At 33.9% G+C, this 16,860-nt stretch overlaps 1 protein-coding gene across 1 annotated transcript in view; it reads right to left on the reverse strand.

Moving 5' to 3' along the window:
• The window catches only part of ANGPT1 (angiopoietin 1), a 399,705-nt gene that overhangs the window by 92,471 nt on the left and 290,374 nt on the right, over nt 1-16,860 (reverse strand). Inside the window, exons 5-6 of the mRNA XM_053715282.1 lie at nt 4,576-4,703; nt 498-599 (exon numbers count right to left, since the gene is read on the reverse strand). Coding sequence (XP_053571257.1) covers nt 498-599; nt 4,576-4,703 — 230 coding nt within the window. The remainder of the gene's footprint in view (nt 1-497; nt 600-4,575; nt 4,704-16,860) is intronic.

The following is a 16,860-nucleotide window of genomic DNA, read 5'->3' on the forward strand; positions in this document are numbered from 1 at the left end:
AATTGATAAGTAGTAATTTGTCAATCAAGCTCATTAATATGATAATGCACCAATCTGTGCAGGTCTAGGGTCTGACTTTCACTTTGGGACCTGCTGAAGCATCAGTATGTAAAATTACAATTAAAATTAAAGTTAAAAAGACATGAGAATTTGAGATAAAACTGACATATTTTGCAAAGGTCTTGAAATTAGAGAGAAATCATAATACATTATATATCATAAATTGTTTCAATCTAGAATGACTGAAAGGCTAGCTGTTCTTTGCCATCACATATTAATGCTTTTACTTTAAGTGGCCTAAAGGGATTAATCCAAAGATTTCAATTCTCATAAATGTGACAAGGCAGAAACACAGATAAATGTTACAAGGTGCCAAAATCTACATGGAATATTATTGCGCTTAATTTTAGTTTATGGCTTTTCTCCAATGCTGTGGATTGCCAGAATAATATAATTTGTACTTTTCATATAACTAAAGAGTTTTGTTATATACTAACCATTTTGTAATCTTTCCAACCTCGCTGAAAATCCACAGTTCCATCTTCTCTATGTTGAATTGTGGTCCACCCTCCACCTGCTGTTTCCATATTGCAATAAACCTTAAGAACATAACAGGAAGTTAATATGTTGTGGGAATTGTGAATTGATTTTTACCAATTACATAAAATTGTATAGAACAATGTATACTACAGGCTGCCAGATTTGATGGAAATATGACCAATTTGTTCACTAGATTTCCAATTTTTTTAAAGGGATGTGAAATCCCAATTTTTTCCTTCTTGATTCATAAAGAGCATACAATTTTTTAAAAAAATTCCATTTTATTCCTATTATCTAATTAGCTTAGTTCTCTTGGTATCTTTTGTTGAAAACTATACATAGGTAGGCTCAGGAGCTGGGAGCTAGCTTCTGATTGGTGGCTGCACATATATGCCTCCTGTCATTGGCTTACCAATGTTTTCAGCTAGCTCCCAGTTGTGCATTGCTGTTCCTTTAATAAAGGATACCAAGAGAATGAACCAAAACTAATAATAAAATTGAATTGGAAATTTGTTTAAAAATGTATGTTCTATCTGAATAATGAAACATTTTTGGGGGTGTTTCATGTTCCTTTAAGAACTAAAATTTTGTGTGAAACACAGTTATCCATATCTACTATGTCTGTTTCCGATACTCCTATTATAAAACTGCACATAATACTAACAATGTATTGTTTTATTTAAATATTTTTGCTAAGCAGCTTCCATATAATATAGCAGCTTTAAAATATTCCTTCCACTTATCATTAGTCTTTCCTGAACTTTTGCTTTTCTGCAAAATAATGAAAATCACACTGATTTTGAAAATATATATTTAAAGACATTTTCAACAAATATTGAAACACTTACAAAACTATTTGATTTTTTAATGTATTGATTTTTTTTAATTTACAACAATGTGATTTTTAATGTAGTACCTATTAACAATAAAAAAACGAAATAAGAATAAACATACTGTGTATGATAAACTCATGTTTTGGTTTTTTTAACTAAAAACACTTGTGCAATGCCACCCCCTGCACGTGCGGGCAATCGCTCATGAGCAGAGCTGTTAATCACCCTGGTTGGAGTTGTACAGGGGGATTTTAATCTGGCAGCTAACAGCTGACGTATAGGTTAGCAAACAGTGGTCTGCATCTGCAGCTTGATAAAATGAGCCAATTGGGTTCTCTTTTCACACCCCTGGAGCACAACTATATGCACTAACCATTTCTTATACAGGAGTAGCAGAGAGCACACATTAACCAATTCATATGGTGATATTAATCCTGTGCTATTACTTAAAGGGCCATAATACCCAAATGTTTAAACACTTGAAAGTGATGCAGTATACCTGGAAAAAGCTGACTAGAAAATATCACCTGAACATCTCTATGTAAAAAAGAAAGATATTTTACCTCAAAAGTTCCTCAGTAGCCACATCCCATTGTAAAGGACTTATAAGCAACAAATCAGTATGTCTGTCCCGGGACAGCGGAAGGAGCGAGCTTACGTGCACATCTTATTTCCCTATTCAATGTAAGGAAGTTTACTATGAAATCTCATGAGAGTTAAGTCAAATCTCATGAGATCACAGTAAAAGAATTCATGACCTCAGCACTGTTGATGCTGATTGGCTGCTGTTCATTTCTTCATTTTTTTTTACCTGCAGCTGGACAGCAGCTGAACTATAACCTTTTACACAGAATTTACTCTGCTGAGCTGAGGAAATTGTGAGGTAAAATATCTTCCTTTATTACATAGAGATGCTCAGGTGATATTTTCCTGTCAGCTTTTTACAGTTATGCTGCATCAGTTTCAAGTGATTTAGCATATGAGTATTATGTCCCTTTAATTTGTATTTAAATGCGTGCACTAAGCCTTCTTAAAGGGACAGTCTACTTGATTTTTTTTATTATTACTACACATTCACCAGCTTTGCACAACCAACACTGTTATATTAATATACTTTATAACCTCTAAGATAGTCTCTAAATATCTGCCTGTTTTGTAATTCCCTGCAGGCCGCCTCTTATCTCAGTGCATTTTATTAGCTTTTTACAGCCAGAAACTGCTAGTTCATGTGTGCCCTATAGACAACATTGTGCTCACTCCCATGGTGTTATTTAGGAACCAACACCAATTGGCTAAAATGCAAGTATGTTAAAAGCACTGAGATAAGGGGCAGTCTGCAGATGCTTAGATAGAAGGTAATCACAGAGGTAAAATGTATATTAATATAACAGTGTTATGCAAAACTGGGGAATTCGTAATAAAGGAAAAGTCTCCTTAAAATGTTTTATTGTTTAAAAAGATAGATAATCCCTTTAAGTATAGGGATCAGAGAAAACCTCAGAGGAAATAGAACAAGGCTTGCAGTTAGGGGTCTAATAGTTCCATTAGCAAGTATTAAAACAAAACAATGAGTATGTTACAATTAAAAATAAATTTTTGAGGACAAAAAATAAATAAAACATTTTTCTTCTTTTCAGTAACCTACCTGCTAGTAATAGTTATTAGTTAGTTAGGTAATAGTTTGTAGTTAGTAATCCCATTTTTTTTGAAAATTTTGTTCAAGCAAACTTCATGGGTAGAGTGCATGTTCCATTTATCAATGAGACACAGCTAGACTAGTATTTCTGGGTATGTGAAATAGCAATTTTCTATACAGACACTTATTGTAGACAAGCTTTTTGCTAAACCATTTTAGTGTTTTCCACCTCATATATCCAGATAATTTAATACAAGAATCCAGAAGGGGGTACAAAATCCACATATACATAAGGAGATATATTTATGGTTCTGTAAATTCATCTGATTTACAGTCTGTTCAAAAATTTCTTAAAAGCATCTTTCTTTAGTTGCAGCTATAAGCAGAATTTAAAACATGCATGTACAAAACATACATTGCCTTGCTTTGATCTGAGACCTCAAGACACTTTCTCAGATTATTTGAAATGTGTAATAAAACAAAAGTGCTACTGAGTCAATTCTTAGAAAATATGGTGCTGAACTTAACCCTGGCTAGATAACCGTTTATTAAAAAGATCTTAAACTTTATCAGTCATAAGGAAGTACTTTGTAAAGGAGGTCATAAAAGCTGACATTTTAAAAATAATACTACTTAAATGAAATTTGGAAAAGACTACCAATCACTCTATGGCTGCTTTCAGTGAAATTCAAAAACAGAATCTCTTGTGCTTTAAAATGACTTATTTACATAGTCCCAAGTATGAAGTTTTACATGTTTACTAAATTGCATGACTTCCCCAGTCATATATATAATAACTTTTATCTATTTAAATATATGCTTAAAGGAATAGACTAGTCAAAATTAAACTTTCATGATTCTGATAGAGCTCTTGATCTTTATTTAAAAAGGAAATATGTAAGCTTGAGAGCCCGCCCATTTTTTGTTCAGCACCTGGGTAGCGCTTGCTGATTGGTAGCTACATTTAGACACCAATCATCAAGCGCTACCCAGGTTCTGAACCAAAAATGGACCGACTCCTAAGCTTACATTGAAATAAAGATACCAAGAGAAAAATTGATAATAGGAGTAAATTAGAAAGTTGCTAAAAATTGCTGCTCTATCTCACTCATGAAAGTTTAATTTTGACTAGACTATCCCTTTAAACATTTTTGTTTAAAGGGATACATCACATCTCCAAAGGTGTACTCCCATGAATTACAGCTATGTTTGCTCCTGATTGGCTGAAGGTATGCTTCATAAGAATACTGCTACTTAGCTTCTCTGTCATCTAAAAGGTCGCGTATTGAAATCATCCCAATCCAATTGGGATGATTGACAACCCCTGCTAGAGTCCAAAAAGCTTGTGCAATGCTAAATGCGGACAGCGTATTCTGTCTTCCCGCTGCAATGTCTAGACGCTCGATCATTGTTTAATGGAGCACAAATACTTGAGGAACAAGGTATTTAGTTTCCTTCCCACCTCTTCAGTGTAATTTTGTAACTTTTATGTGAACTACAATGTCCTTTTAAATGTATTAGAAAATAGTGTAAACGTCTAGTTGCTATTGTGCAAAAGTCAATTACCTTTTTTGGTTCAGATACATTATTAATATATATGGTGTAGACGCCACTTTTATTAAATCCAGCATGATAAAGATCTGCACAGTCTCTGAATGGTTTTTCTTCCTCTCTTTTTGTATTCTTTAATATCACTGTAAAACAGAAAAAAATATCTAATTTTAAAAACAGAAATCTTGCCAAAATAAACCACGTGGATAATGTCTATATTGTAAAACACACACTATATATGTAGCATAATTAGTTAGACATTCTTTTTTTTACTTCTTGAAATGAATGTGGGGTTTTATTATAATTTATTTATTATAATTTATAAACAAAATGTTTGTTATTAATGCAAACACTGCAAGCATGATTAATACATTTAACATTAAGGCTGTGATTTCATTCAGCCTTTTTCTTCCGCCTATTTATACATGCGTTAAACGGATACAAAAGTCAAAATTAAAGGGATATGAAAACCAACATTTCTTCTTTCACTATTCAAATAGAGCATACAATGTTACAATTTATATCTATTATCTACATTGCTTCGTACTCTTGGTATCCTCTTTTGAAAAGCATACCTAGGTAGGCTAAGGAACAACAATACACTGCTGGGAGCTAGCTGGTAATTGGGGGTTGCACATTTATGCCATTTGTCTATGAGTTACCAGATATGTTCAGCTAGCGCCCAGTTGTGCATTGCTGCTCCTTTAACAAAGGATACAAAGAGATTGAAGCTAATTTGAAAATTTTGGTTTTCATGCCCCTTTGATCATTTAGATAGAGCATGTCACTTTAAGAACCTTTTAACTTTGTTTGTATTTTAGATAGAGCATGTCACTTTAAGAACCTTTTAACTTTGCTAGTATTTTCAAATGTACTTTTTCATGATATCTGTTATGGAAAAGGAATATGTATATATCCTATACTGCTGAGAGCTAGCTGGTGATTGGTGACTGCACAAATTGCTTCTTGTCATTGGCTCATAAGGGCCTTGATCACAATTTTTCAGATGTCGATGATCATTAACAAGGTCTCAGTTTTGGCAGATATGGGAAGTGTAAGTGATAACAACCCCAAAACATTTTCAGCCCTGTAATAGCACAGATCTCGCTTGTGGCAAAAAGTGCCATTTCTATATGCCTCAGTCTAGGAGGCATTTGGGAATAGTGCAGTCTCGCCATAGTCGGCAAGACCTGCATTAGTTAACTGCTTAGATTGAAAATGAGAGCCAATATGCAGGGTATGTCACCTGTTGTTAATGGGTTAAAAAGTACTGTAACTGACTAGCATGAAAATGTGTACATAAAAAAATATTCTCAGAACATGATTGCCACATGCTATTTCAAAATTTGCTGTCATAATTTGCATTTCTTGCAGATCTTGTTAGCTGAATGGTTTATCATAAACATTTACATAAACATTTACAATCTATTGCAATGAATTGAGGTTTAATTGAGCTGCACTATATATAAAAATCTATCTCTAAAATTGTGTTTGTGGCTATTTCTGAGTGTATCACATATGCACAACATAACATAGTTATTATAGTTATTTGGAATACTCACAAAAATGCCAGTTTAAAACTTTATCAAGTGCCTTTATGTGTTGGACTAAATAAGTGAAAACCTGTTGCTAAGTATTGAGAATATCGATTTTTAAAAATGTTGGTTCCGTGTTAAAAATACAGCTTTCTTTCTGCTAGCCAATAACACACTTATGGCTTCGAGAAACAACTGAAAACCCATGATTGTGATAGCATTTCCCCCCTAAAACAGCAGCGATCCTCAGCGGCATGAAGGCTCCTCTTTATGTGACCGTCTGTCACACACTGAAGATTGAATGCAAGGTACCCCATATGTATTGGGGTACCTTGCATTCCAATTGGCTGAAATTTGATTTGAAATTAGCCAATAGGATGAGAGCTATTGAAATCTTATTGGCTGAATTGAAAAGACAATAGGATTTCAGTAGCTCTAATCCTATTGGCTGATTTTAACATTTCAGCCAAAAGGAATGCAAGGTACCCCAAATTGAATGCGGTATCTTGCATTCAATTTTTAGAGTATGCCGGAGATTGGATGAAGAGGAGCCTCCACGCCGATGAAGACCACCGCTGAGGACCACCGTTGAGAACTGCCACTGAAGACCGTTCTGCACCTCTGCACCTACTGTTAGGGGGGACTTAGTATTTTTTAAATGTAAAAGAGCTGTTTAACTTAGAACAATGCCCTACAAAAAGCCATTTTAAGGGCTATTGTTAGTTTAGTTTAGATTAGGGGGTGTTTTTATTTTGGGTTAGCTTTTTTATTTTCATAGGGATTAGGTTTTATTTTAATTTTTTTGATAATTTAGTTTATTTTTTTCTGTAATTTTAGACTTTTTTATTTTTTTGTAATTTTAGATATTTTTTTGTAATTTAATGTTTTATTTTAATTGTAACTTAGTTTATGTAATTGGGGTTAATTTAGGGGGGTGTTAGGTTAGGGGGCTTAGTAATTAAATTACGGCTAGATTATGAGTTTTGAATTAAGGTTTTAACGCCTTAAAAACAGTAACGCAGCCATTATGAGTCGTGTCGGTATAGCTGTACCGCAAGCATTTTAGCCTGTAATGCAACGTCAATCCCGCATTTAAAAAATTTACGTTTGTGTGGGATTTCCATAGCGCCAGGAATAACAGGTTGTGCGGTGAGGCTAAAATGCTTGCGTGACAGCCTTTACTGACACGATCCATACCGCCATTTAAAAGCAGTAGTTATGGCTTTTGTGTAACAAAAATGTTTCACAAAACTCATAACTAAAGTGTTACAAAGTACACTAACACCCATAAACTACCTATTAACCCCTAAACCGCTGCCCTCCTGCATTGCAAACACTATAATAAAGCTATTAACCCCTAATCTGCTGTTTCCCCACATCCCTGCCACTATGATAAAATTATTAACCCCTATTCCACCGCTCCCCGACACAGCCACCACTAACTAAACCTATTAACCCCTAAACCGCCAGCCCCCCACATCGCCACTACTAAATAAACCTATTAACCTCTAAACCACCACAACCTGACATCGCAACTAATAAATTAAACTATTAACCCCTAAACATATCACCCCCTAAATTTATATTAAAATTACAATATCCCTATCTTAAAATAAAAACTTACCTGTAAAATTAAAAAACCTAAGTATATACTATAAAATAACCTAACATAACTATTATACTAAACTATTATATTAAAATTAAAATAGCTACCAATTATAAAAAAAACTAAATTACATATTAAAAAAAAACTACTATTAAATTTTAAGTCTAAAATTACAAAAAAAATACTAAATTACGAAAAATAACAAACACTAAATTATGAAAAATAACAAACAAAATTATCAAAAATAAAAACAAAAAGAGCAGTGTAAAAGAGTTGAATACCCTTTTAATGACAATGCCCATACAAATGCTTTTGTCATGGCAATGAGTAGCTTAGGTTTTTTTTAGAGTTTAGAGTTATGTTTTTTATTTTGGGGGGTTGGTTGGTTGGGTGGTGGGTTCTACTGCTGGGGGGTCTTTGTATTTTTTTCCAGGTAAAAGAGCTGATTTCTTTAGGGCAATGCCCTACACAAGGCCCTTTTAAGGGCTATTGGAAATTTATTGTAGGATAGGTTGTTTTTTTTTTGGGGGGGGGCTTTTATATTTTAATAGGGCTATTAGATTAGGTGTAATTTTTTTATTTTTGATAATTTTGTTTGTTATTTTTTATAATTTAGTTATTTTGTTTTGTAATTTTAGACTTTTTAGTAGTGTTAGGTTTTCTGAATGTGTAATTTAGTTTTTCTAATTGGTAGTTATTTTAATTTTAGTATAATAACTTAGAATAATAGTTATGTTAGGTTAATTTATAGTTTAAACTTAGGTTTTTTTTAATTTCACAGATAAGTTTTTATTTATTTTAAGATAGGGATATTGTAATTTTAATATAAAGTTAGGGGGTTGTTAGGTTTAGGGGTTAACAGTTTAATTTAGTTTTTTTGCGATGTGGGAGGCTGGCAGTTTAGGGGTTAATATGTTTATATAGTGGTGGTGATGTGGGAGGCCAGACGTTTAGGGGTTAATAAATGTATTATAGTAGCAGCGTTGTCGGGGAGCGGCGGAATATGGGTTAATAACTTGTGTTAGTGGCGGCAATGTTGGGGAGCGGTTAGGTTTATTGCGATGTGGGGGTTTGGCGGTTTAGGTAGTTAATAGTATAATTAGGTAGTTGGTCCTGTTGGGTTTGGCCGATTAGGGGTTAATATTGTAATTTATTTAGTTGGCGTTGTAGGGGTTTGACGGTTTAAGGGTTAGGTAGTTTCTGTTGTGGGGGTTTGGCTTTTATTTTTCTTAACACTTCGTGCGGGTGGTTAGTTGTTTTTTTTTTCTTAATACTTTGTGTGGGCGGTTAGTTTTTTTTTTTTTCATACTTTGTGCAGGCGGTTAGTTTTTTTTTTGTCTTAATGCTACTTCGTTTGCCTATGCTGCTTCCAGGTGGATTCAGAAAATGGCAAGGTGGTGAAAGAATCCACCTGCGGTCCATCCTGGTGGATTCTTTTGGCTGAACGCGCAGCCAACATTCTTTTGGCTGCCTCGCGCAGCCAACATTCCTTTGAGGATGCATGCGCAACTGGCGACACAGATGGATGCGTTACAAACGTGATTATAGTACAGATAATATATATTATAACTAAGATTGTTCTTTTAGGCTGATTTATCAACAGAAAAGAGTTTTCCAACTTAGGATTCTTGAAATTAAGAAAAAATATTTTATGTAATATGAACCTTGAATGAAAATTACCATACCTAATGCCTTCCTATCTAATACACACACTGTAAAAACTTTAAAATAATAGACATTCATAAAACATAAGCTACATTTATTTAAAACACTCACATATAAAATTTTCATTATACAGAGATATTTAAAATCAAGCGAATTAGCAAACGTGTAATTTGTTAAAGGGATATGAAACCTAACAATTTTCTTTTTTGATTCAGACAGGGTATACCATTTTAAATTTATTTCCATTTTAGCTTGTTTATAAAATTTGCTTCAATCCCATGATATTCTGTGTTGAAGAGATACCTAGGTAGGCACCTGGAGCGCTGACAGGAAATAGTGCTGCCATCTAGTGCCCTTGCAAATGGTTAACATTCTTGCAAAACTGCTTCCATATAGCGGCTTGGAATTGGGCCAGCGCCTAAGCATATGTCTCTGCTTTTCAACAAAAGATACCAAGAAAAATTGATAATAGAAGTAAATTAGAAAGTTGTTTAAAATTGCATGCTCTATCAGAATCATGAACCAAAAGATTTTGGGTTTCATATCCCTTTAATGTTTGCTGTATGTTGTCATGACAACAACTGGGGCTCTTTTACATTTGGGGGGTGGGGCTTTTTTATATTTAAACTAGCATTTTTGTCACAATTTGAGAAAAGGGCATGGGTCTTGACAGGTCACAAGAAATTGTTTTAATTTATGTATTTATTTATTTTTTCTATTATTAATCTAGAAAATCTAATTGTTGCTTAAGTGATTTCTAATTGTAGGATGCTAGCAATTACTGCCATTCATTAAGCATCTCAATTTAATAGCATCCCAAATATTATTATAAACTTTTACCCCATGTGAAATTAGAATTACTCTGGCAAGTAACTGCCAATAAAAAAGAATGACAAATTGAGTATTTCCTTAATTTACTTCTATACTAACACTTGAAATATGGAAAATAAATCAATAAAGTGTGCACTAATAGTTCATATTGTCTATTTTTTTTTAATTATTTAGTGATTAATTACAAATAAAAAAAACAAGTTCATGGTTATGATTGATTTATATCAAACCTTGATTAATTCATGTGTGTTACTATAGTTTTGTCACCTTATTTATATCCATAGATTAGTTTAAAATATCTTGACAAATTATTTTATATTAAAATGTTCAAGAAAACGTAAAATGCTTTTATTGTTATAGTGACCTTTATATTATTAGAGGTTCTCAATTAATGACATTCTTTAAAAATATCCAATTGTGTAAAGACATGTCGTAGTCAAACTTTGCATGTGCAGAATTAGCTATAGATATTAAATGGAATCTTTCATGTAAACCTCAGACAATCAGTCTGTAATTCAATAGCTGAAAGAATCAACAGTTTACTTAAGCTAAAATCTGAATTGACCATAAATGTTTTACATCTGCAAAACTCATTATACTGCAAGGACTAGTAAGACACAGGCTACTGACTTCAATATAGAAAATGAAAATGAGTCATACGGGTTCATTTAAAATAAAGTAGACCTACAAGAAACTTTTGTAATAGGGATTTTTTTTTTTCAAACATAAGAAACATCTTGAAATAAGTAATTGCTTACAGAAAATACAGATTTGTTACACATCAATATATTTAAGCTACTGTCAACATTATACTTCATTGTTGAAAGTGATTACAGAGGTAACTTGCAATGCTGATAGACTTCATGAAAATTCCAACATTTCACCTTTCAAGCCATTTAAAATGTGTAGGTTGAGTTTGCATTGCTAGTGTAAATGTTGAGCTACACAGCTTTAACCAATTCTGCTAAGGTAAAATGATCAGCTTTCATTTTTTTTTCATGGTTTAGATACCTACCTCCTCATTCCGTTTTACAAATGCATTCATTCTTTGTATGATGTTAGGTCTTATTGAACCCTTATTTTCATATAATGTTTAACACCATGTTAAGTTTTTGTTTTATATGAACATTAGCACTTCAGAGTGTGTTACTATAACTGTAACCCACAGTTTAAAATACTTGTTTTCCACCTGCTACCTTCACCTGGGAATCTGGGATCGACTAAGTTGCAACAGATGCACAAATATATTTAAAAAAAATGAACAAACTATTTTTTGTTTTACATGAAAATTAGGACTTCAGAGTATGTTACTTAGCAAAGGTAACCCACAGTATAAAATACTTGTTTCCTACTGCTACCTTCACCTGGGATCGACTAAACTGCAACAGATGTACAAATATATTTTTAAAAAATGAACAAACTATTTAGTTTCCATCTATAACAGACTTCTATGTGTAGTTAACATATTTTTATTCATGAATCTTAAATTAGGGAAAGGGTAACGCAAGAACTTCACTCTAAAACTGCTCACAGAAAAACGATCTTCTTCCTAGATAGTTAGGAAAATGTAACAAATAGGTATAGAGTAGTGAGGCGCTAATATAACAAAGAGTACAAAATCCAAGAAATAATAATAAATGTAAATGTAGCCTTCTGTGATGGCTAAAAAATAATAAAGTGATAATGCAAAAATATTGCAGTGATACAAATATATGTTTATAACTAAAGTAGTGCAATCTATAACAGTGAATTAACTAAAACTGTGTAAATATTAAAACTTATAAATGTATTATGCCAAAAATGTGTATCACTATATTAGCGCCTCACTACTGTATACCTATTTGTTATATTTTTATTCATGTTTTCCATTTATTAACATGCTGTCAAATACAGTAGGTTCCCATTTAGGAAATCTGTCCACCTGTTATTGTGGCTAGGAAGCAGCATCACACTGCCCACACTCTGTCCCCTGCTCTTGGGCAAACGAACGAGCAAGAGCAGGGGCTGTTACTCACCCCAGTTAGACTAGTCTGGGGTAATTTTAAGATTAAGGAACAGTAGTCTTTAGACTGCTGCTTCTCAACTATTGGCTGCAGGCTCTTGAATCCAAGCTCCAACGCTGCATCTGTTGTTTGAACAATGGTGCCAATATAATATTTATCTAAATACAGGTAGCCCTCAGTTTATGCCAGGGTTAGGTTCCAGAAGGAATGGTTGTTAATCGAAACCATTGTAAATTGAAACCCAGTTTATAATGTAAGTCAATGGGAAGTGAGGGAGTTAGGTTCCAGGCCCCTCTCAAAATTGTCATAAGTAACACCTAAAACATTATTTTTAAAGCTTTGAAATGAAGACTTTAAATGCTAAACAGCATTATAATCCTAATAAAATAATCACACAACACAGAATATATAATTAAACTAAGTTAAATGAACAAAAGCCATTTACTAAACAGCATTATAAACCTACCTAATAAAATAATCACACAACACAGACTTCACTTGCATTTTTCTGCAAACAGTTCTTTCTATGCATTCCAATCTGGACTGATTTATAGATAGGAAGATCTTGTTCTTTTGAAATCTGCTCGATAGCTCAGGTCTGGTTAAACTGATTAATTTCAGCTTGCTTGGATTTGCTGCAACACAAGCGGACAGCTCCACCTACTGGCTATTTTAATAAATGCACTGCTTCTCAATGCTTTTCAATAGCAGTCACATGACTGGAAAAAAAGGTTGTTATTCTGAAACGGTGTAAATTGAACTGTTGTAAAATGAGGGCCACCTGTACTAGTTCTTTATTAATTTAATATATCATATTTCAAGATTTAATATAATTAAAACATGCTTATTGTAAAGGGATGTTTGAACATTCAAACCTAGTAGAGGAAGTTGAAAACTTGAATCCATTAATAACAGCATAATCTAAGAAAAAAGTAATTAGTGGGCTTAATGTAAACTGCTAATTATCAGTTTAATTAACTTCAACAGGAGCAGAAAACAAGTTTCCTCACACTCCTGAGAAAAGGGGAGGAGCCCTGCAATGTGCAGTGTGGAACGTATACCTGGCCAGGCAAGCGATGTTGTCTTTTATGTTGTACTGGTGCAGTGTTTAACATGCTTACATTTTTGTACCTATTTATATATTTCAAGTTGTTGACAGATATATGTACTGAATTGTTCAGTGATAATTGTATCTGTACTATTTCAACCCCTTCTCTACCGAGACTTAAACTTACCCAAAGTAGAGAATTTTTAGCATTTTTGGCTATCACCCTGTTTAAACAGAAATATAGCTTTTGAATTTTTAATATACCTATTAAAACTATATATTTTTCTAAGCCAATTTTGGTATATTTGATTACACTATTTGGCCACTTTTTCACAAACTTTGGGTTTCTCACTGAAATTATTAACACACAACTACTGCAGTCATATGACAAATGGTTATAGAAGCTTTTCTGGGATAGCAGATATGCATGGCTTTGCCATTGCTTTTAGGCAATTAAAATGCTGCTAATTGCACCTTACTTGAAATTTCTGGCAGTGAAGGGGTTAATTAATTAGCTTGTAAGGTTAATTTTTGATGCAGAGTAGAGATTACGCCCCCACCTGACACCTACCTCTCCCTGATCCCTTCTAAATAGCTCCCTTCCACCCCTCACCCCCTACTGTCCACCACCATCTTAGGTACTGGCAGAAGGAGTTCCAGTATGCAGTTAAGGGAATTTTTAATTTAATTTAATTATATAGATTTTTTCCTCACAGTGAAGTGATTCCTCCTGGAACCTCCCACCTCTCTGATGCCCCACAAAAAGCTCTGTAACCCTCCTCCTCTTACAAGTGGTGGCCATCTTAGGTACTGGCAGTTGTCTGCCAATAGCTAGTTTATGTTCTTTTTACTGTTATTTTTATTTGTTTCATAATGTATTGTTTTCTCTGTAGTGTACTGGTGCCCTCTACCTCTCAACTCCCCACGATCATTAATTAGGGTGTCAAATTCTCATTTTGCTGTGTTTAGATTTGCATCCCTCCCTCTCCCTTAAAAAGTTTCTGTAGCATAGGGCACCTTCCACTCCCTCCTCCCTCTGCCTCTGTTCCACCCACCCGCCGTCCTCCCATCCTAAGAACGCTGGTATATAAGCATAGCACTCCCAGAGCATTCTCCCCAAGGACTATATGGATGCCTTTTATACTTCACATATATGCAGCCTACTGTCAGCTTTAAATCACTGTTATGACCATTGACCCCCACCCCTTACCAGTGTATGGCCTAAAAAGGACCTAGCCACACAGAGCTAAACATTAGGCGTGGCTGGCAAGGGCAAATAGTGGGCGGCGGTGGTAAATGAGGGGGGGCAGTCATAAGTATAAGGGATGCCAAAAAGTGCTGCACCCCCACTCACATACATTTGTCACCCTAGGCACAGGCCTTGTTGGCTTGTGTTAAACTTATGTATTGCCTATCATGCATTCATTTAGATTATTATCCCTTTAATTAAGATATTTTATTTGTTGTATTAAAAAGAAGACGTGTCCCAACCCTCATGTTACTTGATTTGTACAAGGTTTTGAAAGTTAAGGCCAGTTCAGTAAAAGCTTTGATAACATGGCAATTACATAAAAAAAGTCTTCATTGTAACACAAGCCTAGGACACTGAAAACAGTAGGAAATATTTTTTTTTCTACTAAGATATTATTGCTCTTCATACATTCTGTAGTAGTTATCCATGACACGGAATCCGTATAACATATTGATGTAATACCATCTTGTTTAGAAATTTGCTTCCATAAACCATTTTCACAGACCTGATTTTAACCACCCACCACTTACTACTAATTCTCAAAAATTTCTTTGTCCCCCAATTTAAAATTAAAACTATTTATTAGCTGTAAACACACACCTTAGTCTATTCTTAATATTTATTTTATTTTGTTTTTTAGCAATTTTATATGAATTAAACTGTGTACCATTGAAGTCATCTGTGGCTTGCTGACTATGGATAAATTCCTTAACCACTTGTCCAGTAAAATGAAAGCAAATCATTTTCTCACTATGTTTATACTGCCAGAGCAAACATTTGAATATATATTTAATATGTGCTACACATGTGCCAGATAAATAAAACAAATCCCCACTCTGTTGCATTCTGGACAGGGTACACAAAAACAAACATTAAAATATGGCAATTGTGCGTTAAGACAAAACAATTACTTAGTTAAATATTGTTAAAAATAGAAAACATTGCAAAATATGTTTTTTCTAATAGGCTTATACATTACATACATACAAATAATTATCCCGCTTTGACAATTATTTTTTAAGAAGATAAATTAAAATTGGATACAAATTATTATGATTTGCTTAAAAAATAAGAAAATGATAACTTGTATAAGTATATCGGAATGCACTAAGGGATAGATCACTAGTGGAGCAGTAATTTGCGCTCACATTCAAGTGTTAAAACCGATAGAATTATTTTTTTTGCGCTCGGAGAGTCACATTTATAAAGTAAAAAGTTTGCGCTCTTGCGTACATAACGTTATGGTAACAAATAGACTTTGAGAAGTTGCAAACGCAAAATCGTATTCCCCCATAGACTTCAATGGAGTCAAAAAAGTTGGAAAAAAATGAACATTCACATGTCGCATAAACGCGATCGCTGTTATTTAAAAGCAGAACATAAGAAGATAATATTGCATTTTGCATAATCCAATGTTTTACACATAGCAGAATAAGTTCTATTTATTCTTAAAGATATATTTAAATATATATCTGATGGATTTTTGTACAAATATATATTTATACCTATATATATAATTATATATAGCTAAAGATATATACCAATATATATAGGAATAACTATTTAAAAATACTTAGAACATATTCCCCTTGTTGAGAACATTGAAATGTATAATAATGACAGTAAATACATAGTTAAAAAACGTATGATTTTACATGTTTTCATCTACTTGACTGTAAAAGGCTCCACTATACTATATATATATATACATCTTTAGACATGTATATTATTATAATTCTTTATTTATAAAGCGCCAACAGATTCCTCAGCGCTGCTCATGGGTACAAAGATAAAAGTACAACGGAGAAACAATACAATAAAAGACAAAATTTTACAGACAAATACAGGGGGAATTGAGGGCCCTGTTCCCATGGAAACTTACAATCTAGATGGGTAGAAGGATGGGAAACAGGAGGTGGGGACTGCAAAGGCGAGAATGATATTAGTGAGGAGATAGATAAGGGCAACTGTTAGGTTAGTGAAATTCATTTGTTACTGAGTCAGGTGATAAGCTTCCCTGAACAAAAAGGTGTTTAGGGAACGTTTAAAGGAGGAGAGGTTAGGGGAAAGTCTGACAGCTCGAGGAAGTGCATTTCAGAGGGTTGGTACCACATGAGAGAAGTCCTGTAGTCTGAGAGGAGGTGACGGTAGAGGACACAAGAAGCAGGTCATTTTTGGATCTTAGGGGGCAGGCTGGAATATATTTGTTGATGAGTGAGGACAGGTAGGGTGGGGCAGCATTGGTGAGGGCTTTGTAGGTCAGGGTGAGAATTTTGAATTTAACTCTGCTGTGAATAGGGAGCCAGTGAATGGACTTACAGAAGAGGAGAGAGGTGGGAGGGAGGGAGGCCAGTTAGTTG

Source organism: Bombina bombina, chromosome 5 (genome assembly GCF_027579735.1).
Source record: "Bombina bombina isolate aBomBom1 chromosome 5, aBomBom1.pri, whole genome shotgun sequence".
NCBI classification, from domain to species: Eukaryota; Metazoa; Chordata; class Amphibia; order Anura; family Bombinatoridae; genus Bombina; species Bombina bombina.